The sequence below is a fragment of the Phoenix dactylifera genome, chromosome 11 (assembly GCF_009389715.1).
Source record: "Phoenix dactylifera cultivar Barhee BC4 chromosome 11, palm_55x_up_171113_PBpolish2nd_filt_p, whole genome shotgun sequence".
Taxonomy (NCBI): Eukaryota; Viridiplantae; Streptophyta; class Magnoliopsida; order Arecales; family Arecaceae; genus Phoenix; species Phoenix dactylifera.
The window spans coordinates 4737052-4755539 of NC_052402.1; the positions used below are offsets into that span (position 1 = coordinate 4737052).

The 18488-nt window shown below is 47.0% G+C and overlaps 1 protein-coding gene across 1 annotated transcript; it reads right to left on the reverse strand.

The window, feature by feature from the left end:
* Positions 1–14026: 14026 nt before the first annotated feature.
* On the reverse strand, positions 14027–18093 carry LOC120112329 (floral homeotic protein APETALA 2-like). Its single transcript, XM_039131338.1, has 10 exons — positions 16638–18093; positions 16425–16450; positions 16227–16257; positions 16005–16092; positions 15695–15840; positions 15549–15593; positions 15351–15442; positions 15073–15239; positions 14741–14932; positions 14027–14645 (listed from the first exon to the last, which is right to left on the reverse strand). Exons 1-10 carry the CDS (start codon positions 17162–17164, stop codon positions 14451–14453), a joined length of 1509 nt encoding a protein of 502 aa, XP_038987266.1. The 5' UTR covers positions 17165–18093; the 3' UTR covers positions 14027–14450.
* Between the last annotated feature and the right edge of the window lie 395 nt (positions 18094–18488).

Sequence of the window (18488 nt, forward strand, 5' to 3'; positions counted from 1 at the left end):
TTGGGATGAACTACCGAATCAGAATTTGAGAGGATTTAATTTGCGGGGTGTATATGATTTGGGTTCAGGGATCATCCCAAATAAGTTTGACTTGACCTGCATTCATTAAGCTTAATCATTAAATAATCAACTCGAATTACCTCTGATAATTATTAAAATGTAATGATGAAGGTAACACATTTTTTTAGTTGAATTTACAAAATATGTGAATTAAAATTATGATAAGTGCTATGAATAAGATATTAATTTGTGCATTATTTAGCACTTATCAGAGCGTATGCTAAATTACATTGCAGGAGACTTCGGAAAGGTTTATCTCGCTGATGATGAGCCTTTAGATATTGTGGGAAAAGGTGAAGTTCATATCAGGATGCTGGATCAGTCAGTCTGGAAACTGAAGAATGTGAGGCATGTCCCAGGCTTGAAGAGAAACTTAATTTCTGTTGGGCAGCTTGACAGCGAAGGGTATGTTACTACCTTCGTAGGTGGTTCATGGAAAATTACCAAAGGAGCTATGGTGATAGCACGTGGGAACAAGTTGGGGACACTTTACATGACCAATGACAACAAGGATACAGTGGCATTAGCAGAGACAGGTGCAGATAGTTCTCTTTGGCATCGCAGACTCGGACATATGAGTGAGAAAGGTATGAAGATAATGGTGAAGAAGAACAAGCTAGCAGATCTGAAAACTGTCGATGTAGGTCTCTGTGAAGACTGCATATTTGGAAAGCAGAAAAGAGTCAGTTTCTCAAAGGGTGGAAGAACACCGAAGACAGAAAAGCTAGAGCTTGTACACACAGATGTGTGGGGACCTTCACCAGTTGCATCTCTTGGAGGCTCATACTATTATGTCACATTCATCGACGACTCTACCAAAAGGTTTGGATTTATTTCATGAAGCACAAATCAGAGGTATTTATCACCTTTAAGGAGTGGAAAAGTCTAGTGGAGAATGAATCTAGTGCAAAGATAAAACGATTAAGGTCTGACAATGGCGGTGAGTATGACAGCAGTGAGTTCAATAAATTCTGCGCAGTGAATAGAATCCGAATGGAGAAGACAATACCGAGCACACCGCAGCAAAATGGAGTGGCCGAGCGAATGAACAAAACCCTGAATGAGAGAGCCAATAGTATGAGGATCCATACTGGTTTGCCCAAGATGTTTTGGGCTGAGGCAGTCAACACCGCAGCGTATCTGATAAACAGAGGCCCGTCGGTTCCCCTAGATTGCAAATTGCCTGAAGAAGAGTGGACTGGGAAATTAGTAAATTTGTCACACTTGAGGGTCTTTGGGTGTGTCTCCTTTGTGCACATCAATGCAGAAAAAAGGGACAAGCTAGATGCAAAGTCCAAAAAGTGTTTCTTCATTGGATACGGTACAAATGATTTTGGTTACAAGTTCTGGGATGGGCAGAACAAGAAGGTCATCAGAAGCAAGGATGTGATATTCAATGAGCGAGTTCTCTATAAGGACAAGAATACTTCAGATCTTGAGAATGCAGGAAAGCAAAGCAAGGAAAAACAACAAGTTGAGTTGCAAGAGATTACAGAAGAAGACGTTGCCAAAAGAGCTCAGAGAAATCCTAAAAATTAAGAAACTGTTGCGGCACAACCTCAACCAAGTATACCGCAGCTGAGAAGATCTACAAGAATCTCGAGACAACCGGATAGATATTCATCCTCTTTACATTATCTGCTATTGACAGATGGAGGTGAACCCGAGTGTTATGAAGAAGCCATAGAAAGTGAAGATTCGGTGAAGTAGGAGCTAGCCATGAAGGACGAGATGAAGTCCTTGGATAGAAATCAAACTTGGAAACTCAGTTCACTACCAGAAGGCAAGAAGGCTTTACAGAACAAGTGGGTCTACAAAGTTAAAGAGAAACATGACGGCAGCAAAAGGTACAAAGCAAGGTTGGTTGTGAAAAGCTTCCAATAGAAGGAAGGTATCGACTACACTGAGATTTTCTCTTCGGTAGTCAAATATTCAACAATTAGAGTGATTCTGAGTATTGTGGCAGCAGAAAATTTATATTTGGAGCAGTTGGATGTTTCGACTGCATTTCTCCATGGAGAGATTGATGAAGACATCTACATGCAGCAACCTATCGGCTTTGCAGTCCCTGGCAAGGAGAACCTTGTATGTAAGCTAAAGAGAAGTTTGTATGGTTTAAAACAGGCCCCGAGGTTGTGGTACAAAAAGTTCGATGCATTCATGATCAACAATGGTTTTACAAGATGTCAAGAAGATCATTGCTGTTATCTTAAGGTAGTTGATGGTAGTTTTATCATCTTACTCTTGTATGTTGACGACATGTTGATAGCCGGACCGAACCTACAAGAGATTGAAAGATGGAAGAAAGAACTATCAAGGGAGTTTGCAATGAAAGACATGGGTGCAGTAAAACAGATGCTTGGACTGAGGATTGAAAGGGATAGGGTGGCTGGAACACTGAAGCTTTCTCAAGCTAACTACATTGATAAGGTGTTGAATAGATTCAATATGATAGAAGCAGATCCTGTGAATACACCTTTGGCGAGCCACTTCAAACTTTCAAAAGAGCAATCACCCAAGGATAATGAGGAGCTGAAGAAGATGTCAAGGGTACCATATGCTTCAGCCGTAGGCAGCTTGATGTATGCTATGATATGCACGAGACCCGACATTGCACATGCAGTGGGAGCTGTGAGCAGATACATGGCTAATCCGGGTAGACAACATTGGGAGGCTGTCAAGTGGATTCTAAGATATTTGAAAGGTACCAGAAATGTAGGCTTGTGTTATAGAAAAGGCAGTCAAACACTACAAGATTTTGTGGATGCAGACCTAGGAGGTGATACTGACACTAGAAGAAACACCACAGGGTATGTTTATACCATAGGCGGGACAACAGTGAGCTAGTTCTCACAACTGCAAAAGATCGTTGCTCTTTCGACAACTGAGGCAGAACATGTTGCCATTACAGAAGCCAGCAAGGAGATGATTTGGCTGCAGAACCTTCTGAAAGAGCTGGGTAGAGAACAGAACTATAGTGTACTATTCTGCAACAGTCAGAGTGCTATTTACTTAGCTAAGAACCCAATGTTTCATGCGAGAATGAAGCACATACAGCTGAGATATCACTTCATCAGAAAGTTGCTAGAAGATGGCAATTTGTTACTTGAGAAGATTCAAGGAGTAAAGCATTCAGCTGATATGTTGACTAAGACAGTCACTACAGAGAAATTGAGGCGATGCATGGCCTCAAGTGGCCTCCAAAGATAATTGAATGGAGGTGCCGCACAGAGAATATAGATCAAGATATGGAAGTTGTTTATTTTTAAGATAGATGCACGACTGGATGTATCAGTCTCCAAGTGAGAGAGTTGTTAGGTTGTGGAGCTTGATCCATTCCCTTTTTTCTAGACCCCTATATGCACTATGGTGGTGGAGGATCAAGGGACAAGCCGGAAAGAGTTCGAGAAGATTTAGAGTTGAATCAACAAAGAAAAAATCTTCAGCAAGGTCCGGAGTCGACTCTAGCAGACTTGGAGTCGACTCTGGCACGCAGGTAGACTTGGCACAGCTTTTTGGAGTCGACTCCAGCAGACTTGGAGTCGACTCCCTAGTGTTGGAGTCGACTCGAGAACTCCAAGAGTCGACTCCTACAGGCAGACAGAGAGGCATTTTCTGTAGACTGTTGCCGAGTCGACTCATAGAATTGTGGGAGTCGACTCGAGCACGATTTTCACGCGAGACTGAGTTATGAACCGAGTCCAAGCCAAGGTTTTTTGAGCCCTAATCAAAGTAAGAGATTGGGAGGTATATATAGACTTCTTGAGGGACACGAGAGAGATGTTGCAACCTAGAGAAACCCTAGAACTCATCAACGAGATATTCCAAAAGTAGATCCTTTGTGTGCATCAGGAAGACGACGTGTTGCTCGTCTTGAAAGAGATTGTTTGCTGTGAGAAAGAGAGTTTGTTCTCTTCTCTTGAATCTCTGTAACTTCCTTTGATCATATAGTGAAATATTGATCTGTGCGGCTGTGGACGTAGGAGTAAGAGACTCCGAACCACATAAACTTGAGTGTCTTGTGCGTTTGCTATTGTTTTTGCCGTGTTCCTCTTTCTCCTACTATCATTTATATTCCGCAATCGTAGGGTTGATCCCTAACAAGCCCGACCTCGGTCTACGATCTCTTCGGAGTCCGACTTTAAAGCTTTGGCAAGCTTATTCCGAAAGCCGAGCCCAAGAACTTGGCCAAATTTTTCAGAAGGTAAACCTAAAGGCTTAGCGGGACTTCTTCGGAGTCCGAGCTCAAGAACTTAGCAAATTTTTCTAAAGTTTAAACCCAGAGCCTTGACGCGATCCCTATCAGAGCTAAGCCTAACAACTTAGTAAACGCTACCGAAATGTAAGTCTGTAGATTTAACCGAGCCTGAAGACTCAACTTAAGCAACTAAGGTAAAAGTTTACCTACTATGCAAAAAAAAAAACGAAGGTGAGACAAACACAGATTCAAAAAAGAAAGTTCTTCATTAACAAAAGCCCAAAGGCTAAGTACAAAATTAAGGTTCGGCCATACAATGATTTCGAAGGCCGATCTCATTTACAAAAAAGAAGAACCAAAAGAAGAAAAAAGACTAAGTCCAAAGGAGTAGTCGCAGCTTCGACGCAGGCCTCGAGGTCGTCCACGACGACCACCTCGGGATTCTCAGCTGAAGCCTTCCCGGGTTCTTCCGCCGGCCCGGCCGCAATCATAGAGGTCTCGGTCGGAACGTCGCCAGCGGCTTCATGGGCGGCATCAGGCACTCCTTCAGGAGCTCCCTCGGCGGAAGCCTCCCGAGCGGCCTCCTCGGCTGCTTCGACCTCATCCCCAGCCGGGCCTTCGAGCCCGCCCTCGTCCTCGTTGAACCTCCCTCCGGGCTGGAGCATACTGAGATCGAACTCAGGGCTGAGCCATTTCAGTTGCCTCCGGAAGTCTTCGAAGCCGCGGATAAGCCCATCCATGGCCTCTTCGTCTAGCAACTCGCGAAACTCTCCCGACTTCCGAAGGAGTTGCACCGCATGTTGAGCTTGCTCCAAGGCCCTCTTCTCCCGAGCCTCGAGCTGCTCAACCTTTAGCTGGGTGCCCCTCGCCTCATGCTGGAGGACAGCGATCGCAGAGCGAGCTTCGGCCAAATGAGCCTCGGCGGCACGCACCTCCGACCTGGCCAGAATATGCACGCCCCGTTCCTCCTCAAGCTCCACAGTCAACGTCCGGAGCTCGGCTTCGCCGGCCTCCACCCTCGCGAGGAGCTCCCTCCGCAAGACCTCAACCTCACCCAGTCTCCTCTCGGCCTCCTCCTGCCCTAGCAGACATGTTCGGGCCTTGTCCCGGTAGTCTGCCGCCACGGAGATCAGCATGCCGACCTCATGAAGATGCTACAAACAAAGCAAATGAAAGAATAAGTCAAGGCCAAAGATCGAATACAGGAGTTAAGGCCGAAAACAAAATTACCCAAATGGCGGAGCAAAAGGTCCCGTCCATAAGACTGTTGAAGTCCGCAGACCGGAACTCGGCCTGATCGGCTGGAAGCAATGCAACCCGGAAGACCAGACGCGCTACTTCGACGTCATGGAGGGCCTAGTCACCCTCAAAGATCGCCCACTCGGGGTAGTGGGGCCTTCTCTCCTGCTGGGTCTCGCCTTCCGAAGGACCTGGAAGACTAGGCCTCGCTGGGCTCGGCGAAGATGAGCTCGAGACCCCTAGGCCGCTTCCCGGCTCGGGGACCGAGCGCCGCAACCGGACGAGCTACGGACTGGGACGCTAAGAGACGGGAGCTGGACAAGCGAGGGCCGCAAAAGTCCCTGCAGAGCTCGAGCCCCACGACCGATGCTCGGAACCTCCTTTCGAGCAGGTCTGGAGGCCCCGACCCCGAGGGCACTTGCTTCGGCAGCCGCGCCCACCGAAGATTTGGCTTTTTTCCTAGGCTCGGGTAGGGCCCCACCTGCCTCGGCCTCAGCTGCCCTCTTCCTAAATCGGACATAGAGATCCGCGCTGCTGGTCACCATCTTTGGGACGTCTGAAAAGACAAAAGAGAAAAGCCCAGATGTCAGGAAAAAGGAGACAAGAGAAGACGAGAAAGAGTAAAACGAACGAGACAAAAAACAACAACCACCCTTACCTCGGGGAGCGCCGAGCTCAAGCCGATATTGACCAAAGCGACCTCGCTCACGAGATCATTCAGAAGAATATCTTCCTCGAGGCCGTAAAAAGCGTCGAGGATCCCCTGCTCGCTGTCGGAAAGTCTGGAGAGCTTGTTGGCGGTCTTGAGCCGGGCCTGCCCCCACCTGGTGTCAAACCCCCACGCACGCTCGGAGGATAAAAAGAAAAACTTCCCCTTCCACCCGTGAATGGATGTAGGAGCACCCCGGAAGAGTGGCCGACCGCTCCGAAAGGCAAGGTAAAGCCACTCTCCGTCCCTCGGGTTGGACTTCAGCAAGAAGCACCGCCGGAAGACATTGACCGAAGTCGGTATCCCGTGCGCAAAGCAGAGGGACAAAAAATCGACAATGGTCCTCCACGCATTCGGAGCGAGCTGCGCTGGGACAAGCTGGTAAGTCGCCAGGAGCTCGTTCACGAACCCATGTAGGGAAAACCGCAGGCCAGCCCAGAGTGTCTCTACGTACACTCTGATCCGACCTGGGGGAGGCCTCGTTACCCGATCCTCCGACCCTGCGGGTTCAAGGCGAAACCCACATAGAGGGAAAAACCACTCAGCGGCCATTTCTAACTCCTCACTACTCAAAGTGGACCCGACTTCGTCCGGACCATGACCCATCCCAGAAAGAAAATGATAGAAGAAGAAAAGGGGAAAAAAGAGCATAAACCCTCCGAGCGGACGAGGGGCACCTACTGAAATTTCCGCCGAAAATGTCGACGATTCGAAGAAGAGAAACCGAGACGATCGCCTAGAAACGCCTCGGAGTGCCGCCGGAGGAAACTGGAGAACAGGAGAGCAAGGAGAGAAGGAGCAACAATAGCGGCGGCCAAATAAGAGCCCTTAGGGCCAGGATGAGGGTCTATATAGACCTCTCCAATGGCCCGGATTGACAATACAGGATCCCGCCTCCCGTCCAGATCGTGCCACGTTTCGGCCCCGAAGACCGAAGCGGCATATCTGATTCAGATCGACGCTTTGAATACCGAATCAGGGCGGCATCCCATCGGATCGTGGAACCCCATCATGAGCCCACGACGCGAGACCACCTCAAAAGGCAAAAGGGCGTTGCCCCGTCTCTTCTCATTAAGAGTGCCTCGAAACACGCAGGACGCCGAAATAAGTTAAGGCTTCGTGGCCCACACCAAAATACGGTAAAGACAACTACTTCCCACGTCCGAGCTTGCAAACGGCTCGAACTCGGAAGTCGGAAAGTAGTGTTGGGGGAAAAACAAGTCGTCCTGAAATACATGGGCGCATGACCATCACGTGCCTGAAGGCGCCCGACCTGAAGACGCCCGACCTAGAGGCGCCCGACTTTAAGATACTCAGCTGGGCCTAACGACCGGCCGGGCGCTCGACTCCGAGACGCCCGATCCGAGCACTCGACCTCGGCATCCTCAACTTAGGAAGCCCGACCTCACCATCCACCTGCTGCAATCACATCCTCCTGCAGCTTGACTAGGGACCATGCCCTGCTACTGCCGCCAACAATTAATGCGCATGGCCCCTGATAATCTCCGGCTCACTCAACAATTAATGCGTATGGCCCCTGCTGATCTCCGGCTCACTCAACAATTAATGCGCATGGCCCCTGCTGATTTCCAGCTCACTCAACAATCAATGCGCGTACTATCTACGGACCTCAAGCTCTCCATGGCAGACAGTTGAGCTATTCCGCCGCATCCGATCAGCCACGACGACTCACTGACTCCGGCCTGATCTCCCACGACAATGCATTAATTCACACGATCGTGCTCAATCATGACGGTAACCCGTTCGTCCCGTCACATCATAGGTAAATCCTATACCCTTCTATAAAAGATGAACCCTTCCATCTTAGAGGGGGTTGGACTCTGAAACTCCTGAGATATATTTACTCTCCCCCCATACATTTGCCCCCTCTGACTTAGGCATCAGAGGGCCGGCGCCGGAAATCCCGACCACCAGTTTTTTGCAGGTTCTCCGGAGGACGCCGCCCGCCGACGGAACGACATCCGCCTCGCGCCGAAGCTCCTCCTTCTCAGCCGACGGCCGCCTCCGGGTCCAATTTCCAGCAACAAATAGTATTTGAGGAACCATATCATTTTTTCTGCAACAGATCACGAGACCAATTATTTAGGCTTAACCATAGTCAACAATAACCTTTTAAAATCCAAGAATTTAGACCCTAGGAGAGCCGTCTAGGATAGATGAAAGTACATATGGAGCAAGGGCAGCCTTCAAAAGATTTTCAAAGCAAAGATTGGATCCGGTAGTTCTTTCACAAGTCAAGCTAAAGCTTCTACAACTTACACGCATCGCTAACCCACATCAGCTGCTAATATTGACCTACTTTGAAGCCCTCCAATAAGCTATCAGTAAAGCGAAGGCGTATAATGTGACGCGTCAAGATGAACAATTTTTCGTTACTCAAAAGAACAGAGAAAAAATCAGAGTTGTTGATTCACTATTCTTTTCATTGGTTAAAGTTTGAGAGGACCGGTTGGATGACTCAAGCTTTTAAATGATATTTTTTGTGATGAGATGAGCATCCACCGGTCACTTTGAGATTTGTGCTGAGATAAGGTTTGGTGTGCTTTGAGAGCCATGGGGCGGATGGTCAATCGTTGGATTGGCACATAGGAAGGTGAATCCTTCTTTCGTGCGAAAGAAAAACCGCCGGCCCAATGAGACCAAAGGCGCCAGCCGAGACATGGGCCCAGCCGAGGACGACTCGGAATGGAACGGATTACAATGTGGAGGTAACGAGAGCCGTCCCGTAAAGGAAAACGAAACAACCCCTGCCTTGTCAGTCATCCAGCGAGCCAGTCGCCGTCCCATGGTGACGACAGGTGCAGACAGCCATCCACCTCTCTCTCTCTCTCTCTCTCTCTCTCTCTCTCTCTGCGTCTTTCAGTCAAATATATTGTTTTTCAGAGACGCAAGCAAAGTGCCGGTCTCCTTTCCACAAATGGGTTGAAGGCAAGGCCACGGGGGAAAAGAGTGTTGAAAAAGAAAACACAGGGCTCTACCGAGTTGCCTTTATATCTCCCCTGTCGCTCATCACTCCTTTTGTTTTCCTTCTTTCCCTTCTTGCTTTTCCACAAATGGTTGAAGGCAAGGCCGCAAGGGGGAAAAGAGTGTTGAAAAAGAGAACACGTACAGGGCTCTACCGAGTTGCCTTTATCTCCCCCGTCACTCATCACTCCTTTTATTTTCCTTCTTTCCCTTCTTGTTTTTCCACAAATGGTTGAAGGCAAGGCCACAGGGGGGGCAAGGAGTGTTGAAAAAGAGAACACGTACAGGGCTCTACCGAGTTGCCTTTATCTCTCCCATCACTTATCACTCCTTTTATTTTCCTTCTTTCCCTTCTTGTTTCATAAGCAATCGCCGGACTGGAGGAACAAGCGAGAAAAAGGAAAAAAAAAGAGGGACGCCTCACGGAAGGGGTGCGCCCGCGGGTGACTTGTGTTCCATTTTATTATCTACGTATGCCATGTGCTACCGCGCGCACCTACTAGTGGACGTATAGCTTAAGAGCAAGGGCTAGCACTCTCTGTCTCGCCGAGGGGACCGCCAGCTGTCTGGCTTCGGGGAGGTGGAGGAATTGCCGCGGCTATGCCATGTTGGTAATTGCCATAAGTAATGTTTAATATAAAACAAATTTACAAAAATCCAACCATGTCGTCAAAACTCCGTGGCCCATGAAGGTTTTTTTTTTTTTTTTTTTTTTAGGAACGGCATTTAATATAACTCTAACTTGAGTACATCCAGCCATATCAAAAGAAAGCAAAGAATAAAAGGTGGGAGAAATATCTTCTACAGATATTCATATGATCTTTTCGGAATGTCGGACAACAAAGAGGCAACTCAGCCTGCCACACTGACTCTTTTTTTTCTTTGGAAGAGAAAAAAAAAATAAAAAAATAAAAAAAGGCCGCCTCCTTTTTCTCCCTGCATCAATGCATTGTCAGAGCGCTGAGACGGAAATTTGCCGCCCTTTTTCAGGACAACCTTATTTTCTTTTGTTTTCTACCCCTCTTTTATTTCTAATGACACATTTAATGCATGGTAATAATATTTACTATAAAGTAAGGATTAGTTGATCTCTGACAGCATGTTACCAAAACATCACATCGCTCCTCGTGCGGCCAGCTTTTACCAAAGGCGCTTGACAAACGACTGTTTATTCTGAAAATAACGCATGGTGATTTGCCGGTTCCTACTCCGACGAAACGTCAAAAGCCCTTTCCCATTTCAGTTCCAATTTTTCATTGCTTTTTTTTTTCTCTATTTCGGTTGCAAGGTTTCCAGAGTAGTTAATCGATTCAGCATTCGCAAGCCGCAACCGAGCTAAATTAAAGTGCGTGCCGAAGGATCAATGTCACATGGCATACGAAAAGATCAATTTCAAACATATTTAAAATCTAAATAGTTTAAGAACATCCGTAATTGATATTTGTATAATTGACGAGATATAGATAAAAAGAACGGTTACAGCTCATCTCCTAATTTCGGAGCCAAATCTCAATGGACCCACACCCTCATCTCTATATAAATAAGGCCAAGAGATCCTAGATATGATATCTCGTAGCTCATCCATCGGCTCATAGAGTTATTCTGCTATTTTTGTATAGGTTAAAGCTCTTTCTTTCCGAGCAGACCTGCCATGCAACTGATTTCAAGCAATATCAGATCTCAAGTCGACTTCAGAGGACCACAACCTTGATGAGCTGATCTCTTAAAGGTTAAAGAGCCAACCTTTCAGATCAAAAAACTGACCTTAATAGTTATTCTCGGATTGATCCAGATACAAAAGGCCAAGTGCTAATCTTCTACTAAAACAGACTCTGAAGAATCCAACCACAGTGGGACGAGAACTCATCCTCAATAAAAGGAGATCCAGGGCAACAAGAATGCAGATCGGATTATTCTACACTACTCTTCTCTTTCCTACTTTTTGTTGTTCCTCCAAAGCTCTATTTAACTTAGGCATCAGATGCCCCTAGCCAAATTAGCTCCGGCAAGCTCTATTGTTCTTCCTTCTTCTTATGGATAGGTTAACCGACACTCTCCAGATCTACACCATCATCGGAGAGGATTTTAGCATCAACAGATTGATATCGTCTATGGGAAGCCAAATATCATCCCACCGCATCCAAGTGCTACAGATCAGACGTATCTCCCAAAGACCTCGACCGCAAAGGCGGAGACAATTTAAGAGTACCTAGAACCTCAAATCTATGAGCCTACATGGTTAGGGGTGAACCCGAAGATCCAAACCCGGCTTCTCCCTAGAGACAACCAGACGTGACCATAACCTCCATCCTAGAAGCCAACAAGGCTAGAGAGCGCACTCGAAGAGCCAAAATCTAGTCCTCCCATGGAGACATCCCAGGATCGGCTAGAACCTTTCCTCTACCAGTAAAGAGCCGGCGAAAAAATCTAGCAAAGCCTAGGTCCAAGCCAACCATAAATACTTGCCTCTCATATCCAACACCTAAAGGACCGTAGTCCATTCCCCCGGCCAGATGGTGCTGAGAATGGGGGACAAATATTTGAGCCGGCCACAAAGGACAGTCTATGACCTCACAAAGGACCTAGTCCAGTACCTCAACCTTAAGAATCCAACCTCAATGTCTGCTAAACAATCACAAATACTTGAGCCTATTTCTAAAGGCACTTCAGCCAAACTCAGTCGGCCCCCAATGTCTCCAAGACAACCTGAAACACATGAATGAAAATCAAACACTCAGATATTACAAAAGAAATTAGGTACCGGCAAAAATAGTTCATTTCATTAACATTCAAACATTTGATTATGAAAAAGATCAGCTTAGAAAACTTATTAGACTTCATTACAAAAAAGAAGGTCAAGCTCACCGTGCTGCATGAGGGAGCAAAAAGGAAGAAGACCAACGGCAAACCCAAGAAGATCAAACACAAGGAGAACAAAAATTACAAAGGCCCGAAGGCCTACTCCACGGAACTTGAAAGAGGAAGCTCGACCGTGACATCCTGAGTAGGAAGGGCGGCGGTGTTCTCTTCCTGCTCCTCCTGCTCCTTGGCACCATTCTCACCACCCTCCATGCTAAGGTCGAGGCAGTTGAGTCTGTGTCGAGAAACAGGAGGCAGAGATCCGAGCTGACAACAAAAACTTCAAACCTCACAAATCAAAAAAACATGAAGGACCATAGTCTATTACCAAGGTGTAACAATGTTGGGAATGGGGGGCAAAGGATCGAATCAACCACAAAGGACCACAATGCATTACTTTGGCCTAACTTAGCCGACCCCAGTGTCTGCAAGACTACCGTAAACACATGAGTGAACGAACAGACATCATTACAAAAGAAGGTCAAGCCCGTCATTCTACATGATCGAGCAAGAAGTCAACCCCAATAGCTTTTAGAGCAAGAAGAGCTCAATAGCCTAAACCAGCCAGAGAAGATAGGCCTATAGTTGGCTAACCTGACTACTTCCATCGCTTGAGTCGAAAACTGGCTCGGACTCGAAAGTGATGAGAATGTAATGTGGCCTAAAATCGACCTACGTGTCATTGGTCGGCATGTGGCATGCGGGAAAATTAATTTTAAACAAATTTGAATTGTAGGTGGGTTAAGAAGACCTACAATTGCTCTGCACAATTAAAAGGATCCAAATAAGAATGGTTATAACTCGTTCGCTGATCTTGGAGCTCTTCTATAAATAGGGTTAGAGGGTCATAGGTACCATATCTTATAGCTCATCAATCGGCACATATTATCATTCTGCTCATATTCTTTGTAGGTTGGGACTCTTCTTCTTCGAGCAAACCTACCATGCAACCAACCTTAGAGAATCAGAATCTCGATAAACTGACCTCCTACATATCGATGAGCTAACATCGTACTATCGATGAGCTGACTTTCTGCAGATCGAAGAACTGATCTCTCGTATGATAATGAGCAAACATTTCATAGATCAATGAGCTGACTTCTGGTATGTCGATGAGCCGATCTCTAAAGTCGATGAGCAAACCTTAACTGTTATTCTCGAAACTAATATATTTACAGAAAGTCAAGAGATAATCTTTTTTTTTTTTTCGAACTCGAGGAGTTGGACGCCAACGATATGAGAACTTCTCCTCTGTAAAAGAAGACTCGGGACACTAAAAATATAGATTAAATTATTTGATACTGCTCTTTTATTTTCTTTCTTTCTATTGTTCCTCTAAAATCTTCTCCAATTTAGAGATTGGAGGCCCTCCAATCGAATTAGCTCCGACCAACTCTGTTGTTTTTATTTTTATATGCAGGTTAATGGACCTCCATCACCCTGCCCATGTTGCTTGGGGCAGGGGCTCTCCGCACGGCGGCAGCATGAAGTCTCTCTCGTAATTATATGCCATCCTTTTTTGACTGCATTTGCCGTGAACTGACTTTAATTCGAAAGGACCGAGGATAGCGATGCAGCATCCTCCCAAATCAACGTTATTTCCCGAGACAAAACGATGAATCCACCCTTCCAACCTTTCCTCCATGGCAGCTCGGGATTTCGGTCCCTCTTTCTCTCCTCTTCGAGTTCTGAGTTCCTCTCTCTCTCTCTCTCTCTCTCTCTCTCTCTCTCTCTCTGCCCTGGCCCGGGCGATTTACATCATTCTATTATGAATATATTAAAAACGAAAGAAAAAAAAATCATAAGGCAAGATGTCCCGAAATTCTGAGTCCCCTCAGATCTACCATTTTAAGGACAGATGATGCCGAACAATTTCCCTTTTCAATTATTACCTTTAAATATCAGCTATATCAATCTGCTAATACCCCGCATCCCAATTATTATTATCATGGACATTGGATTGCTTGGTCAACAAATAGGAACCAAATCCCACTTTGTCATATTCTCCTCACACCCTGCTGAGTCATAAATGATACAACACGAGATCGAACTTATTAAGCTCGGGTGACAAAGACCGAGTATAACTGCTCACTGATATTGGTAAACAGAAAGTGCAAAAAAAAAGAAAATTCGAGCAAGCTAACCATCCAAAAAGTACCGATTCTTCAATTCTCACCTCTACCCAGCTCTCTTTCTCTCTCTCATAGAGCAATGATGGGAGATGTCCCGTTTACAAGTGGCATAGACGAAGGTTTCATTTGGGGTAGTAGGTGACTAAAAGCACAAACAATGGGAAGGCCATTTTAGCGGCAGAGAAGGGGGATTTAAATGGATCAGCCGGTCGGTGGTGATGGAGAATATTATGTCTCCGGTGGGTTTCGTCTGGGAGTAGAACCTGTTTTACCATCTGTGGTGAGAATCCTGATGATGCTGCAGCTGTGGCGGCGAACAAATACTACCGCGATTACTCCAATTCGACTGTCTCTGCTGCTGCTGCTGCTGCTGCTCGCCACGTATAGCCAAATAAAGACCCCCTCCTCCAGTCCTCGCTCCGAAGCTGCTGTTGCTGTTGCGGTTGCCGTTGCTGTCCAGAAACTGCATCATTGAAAAACAAAGCAGCAGGTAAGATAAGACTCCACGATTAAACCCAATTAGACAGCAGGTCAGCTGCAGTTGCGGGAGCTATGCACTTGATGATAACCAGCAGAATTGAACTGCTGAGGAATGATCCGGAAAGTGGCGGGCACAGCATCTCCATTCCTCCTTGCTTGAGAGTATTTGTACATCTCGCAGGGTAGACCTGGGAACTGCTTGTAGGCATTATCGAGAGGGAAATTGATCCTGGTGGCTGCTGCTTCTGCTCGCTTAAACTTGCCATCAGGCTAGCACCCAAAAAGTAAAAACACCCGAGAGCCTATTAAAATCACTCCGGATGAAAAATTTAACGCTTCTAAAAAGAAAGAAAGCAAAGCAAAAAAAAAAAAAAAACTCGAATAGAAGAAGAAGTGTTTCAAGCATTTACCTCAGGCCTGGTGCTTGGCATGCTAGCCCTCCAGCCCGGCTCGAAGGCCACAGGAACACGCTGATCCGCCCCCCCCTGGCTATCATCAGCCATCAGCTCGAGGCCGCCACTCCTTTTCGAGCTCGAATTCCCCAGGCTCAGATCCAGATCATGGTCGCTGCGGCCGGCTGCAGCATCCACAAATTCATAAACATGCTTCCGGGACGGAGACAGAGCAAGCCGACGAGCGATGCGATTATGGCCATTAAATATGCAGCAAGCGCATAGCAAGAACCTACCTGCAGCACCGAGCTCATCGGCATAGAGGCTCGGATCAAAGTTGGTCGCCGCATCCTTTCCATTACACTTGATTGCGGCTTTATCATAAGCCCTGAAAGACCAAACGGTACAAGTTCAGCACCCTGGTATTTTCTAGCTAGAATTTCCAGAGGGTGCGACGGCAAGCATCGCGATCGAGCTTGGTGCGGTGGCAATACCTTGCAGCCTCCTCTTCGGTGTCGAAGAGGCCCAAATACACGTACCTGTTTCCCAGACACAGCAACCGATATAAGTCAGACCATAGAAACCACAAGACTTGCTGCCAACAAAAGCAGAGAGACGGATATGGAATGCAGCATCATACTTTTTCCCCAGGAACTGACCCATTCTGGCCTCCCATCTTCCACACTTGTGCAGGGTGACGCCTCGGTATTTTGAGCTCCCTCTGGGGTATCCAGTGCTCTGGCGACGAAGTATATGAACAAATTCCTCCTTTGTGAGATTGCTCGCCTGCCAACAACCATCCATGATGGCCATTTAATACTAATATTGCCGTGCGGAAAACAGGGCAGCACAACAACTTAATTTGTTTTTCTTCTTTCATTTTTGAAGAAGAAAAAAAACAAAAAACAGAGAGAGGATTGGACAACATCACCATCCTGTCCCACTCTCACCTGTTTCATGTCCTCCTCATAGTCCTCCAGATTGAAATTTATATCAGCGTCTACCCCGCGGAACTTGATGGCCGCTCGGTCGTATGCTCTGCAAAGATATTTTCAGAAACTTGGTGCTCGAACTCTTGAATAGGAGAGTGAGTATATAGAATGAATAAACAACTCTAAACAAACTGACGAATCGATGGATTGCTTAGGGGAGGAGGGAACAGAGGAAGTTACCGAGCCGCAGCATGGGCAGTGTCGAATCCACCTACAAAATCACAACCGGTTGCATTCATTAATCAGCAATTTCAAGATGCTATTTCGTGGCATGAAGTCGGCAAAGAAAACAAACAATACCCATTTCCGATCCAAAGGAACAGAAACTCGATTTCTTTACCAAAACTTTGTACAAAATCCATAAGACATGATGCTTACCTAAATAGACTTGCTTTCCACAGTCCCTGCACACGAATGGAGAAGAATAAATTGACATGATCGCTTGCGGAGCCGTGAAAAAAGCAATGAAAGAAAAACTAAAAAGAAAAGGAAAAGAAAACCCCAAATACGAATCAAATTCCAAGTTTATTTTCCTTTCGCCGCTTGCAAGAAAGGCAAGGGAAGGGGAAGAGGGTAGCATGGACGGCGCACCAGATGTGGGATTCCCAGCGGCCGGTCCTCCGGTAGAATGTGACCCCTCGGTACTGCGAGCTCCTGGACCTGGGTCCCCTCCGGCTCTTCTTCATCGGCCGCGACGCGCCCATAGCCTTCCCGGCGGCGGCCGTCTCCGACGACTGGCAGAACTTGACCCCAACCCAATGAGCCCGCAGCAGCGGACCCTCCGCCCGGCCGCTCCCCCTCCCGCCCGCTTCCTCCGCCGGGAAGAACTGGTGGGTCACGATGGCGGGTTCGCTCTCGCCGGAGCAGCGGCCGTCGCCGCCGACCGAGAACCCGAATATCCTCCGGCATCCGTCCCCATCGGCCTCGTCGGAGGCCTCGGCGACGAGGGCGGAGGAGCTGGAGTCGTCGTTGTCGGCAGTGGAGGGGGACTCCGGCCCCTTCCCCTTGTCGTCGGTGGCGGCGTTCTTCGGGGAGGAGGTCTCCGCCTCGTCCTCCTTGTCGGAGGGGAAGGCCGCGTCCCTCCTCATCGGATCCGGCGAGTCGTTGAGGTCCCACATCCTCTTTCTCCTCCTGCTATTCTTGTTGCGAAGATCCTTCTTTTAGCCTCCTACGCCTTCTAAAAAAACGTTTCTTGCAGAGGCCTTCGTAATCTGTTCCTCCACCGAGAAGCCCAAGCAGAAACAAAGCTAGATCTCTTCCCTCCCTTTTCCTCTCAGTAACTCTTCTTCCTAGAAAGGGAGGCACCCTCTCTCGTCACTCTGTCTGGCTCCTCTTCTCCCACTTCTCACCCCCTCCGTTCCTCTCTTTCTCTATTCCTCTATTCCTCCTGTAATTTTTAGTTCTCCCCCTCCGCTCTTTCCTTCAGGCCTTAGCTTCCATCTTCCGAAATCCAAAACCTAGCACGGAGCCTGTGGCAAAAAAGCTCTCAGATGGGAGAGAGATCGTGTCGGAAAGGGAACCACGCTCCGTGCCGCCCGACGATTGGGATGCGAGGAAGCAGCGGCAGCAGAAATCATATCTATGTATTTATGGATTCTACTCGGCCGCATATACAAATATAAAATAAAGAAAACCGGATATATATAATCCAATTATCGTGTATGAGAATAAAATAATACGGGAGAAACCTCGACCGTCTCCTCTGCGGTTCGGATGACAACAAGAATTAAGTTGGCTCTGGCACGTTTGATTCGCACTCTCCGCATCCATCCACATATTACATGTTATTCTTTCCATTTGATTTAAAAAAATTAAAAAAATAAAAATCTATATCCTATTGATAGAGCTGTTTGTCATTTTTGGGATAGAAAAATAAATAAACGAAAAAATAAAAAAAAAAAGTATATCCCTTTCTTTCCTCCCCAATCCCACGTTAACCAAATCGAAAAAGCATTATCCATGTGCCGCCCAAACCAACCATGGGAAAGAGACGGCTCATCTTCCCGGCCCCAGGCTTTATTAGAACTTCTGCTGCCCCTTCCTCAAGGGCCGTCTTATTCTTGTTGGAGTCGCTCGGCATAGTGCTTTTCCTCGGCTCCCCTGAACAAACCCCAAGCATGACACTACGCCATGCTTGTCCTTCACCTGTACGCTTCTATATATATATATATATATAAGTAGGGAGAGGTTTTAATACTGTACCCATCTTAGTACCTAATTAATATATACCGTGCCATGCTTTGCACGCCACTTCCCGGTGCCCCGATCGAGCAGCGTCCCGTGCTGGCCGTAGGAGGTGTTTTGTTGGTATTTTCGGGCCGCTGCTTTCCAAGTACCTAAAACATCTAGCACGACGCTTAAAGGGCAAATTGATGGCAACTTGTCCTTGCAGGCTGTTGTTTAATGAAACAGTAAGGACAATCTAGGCATTTTATGAACTAA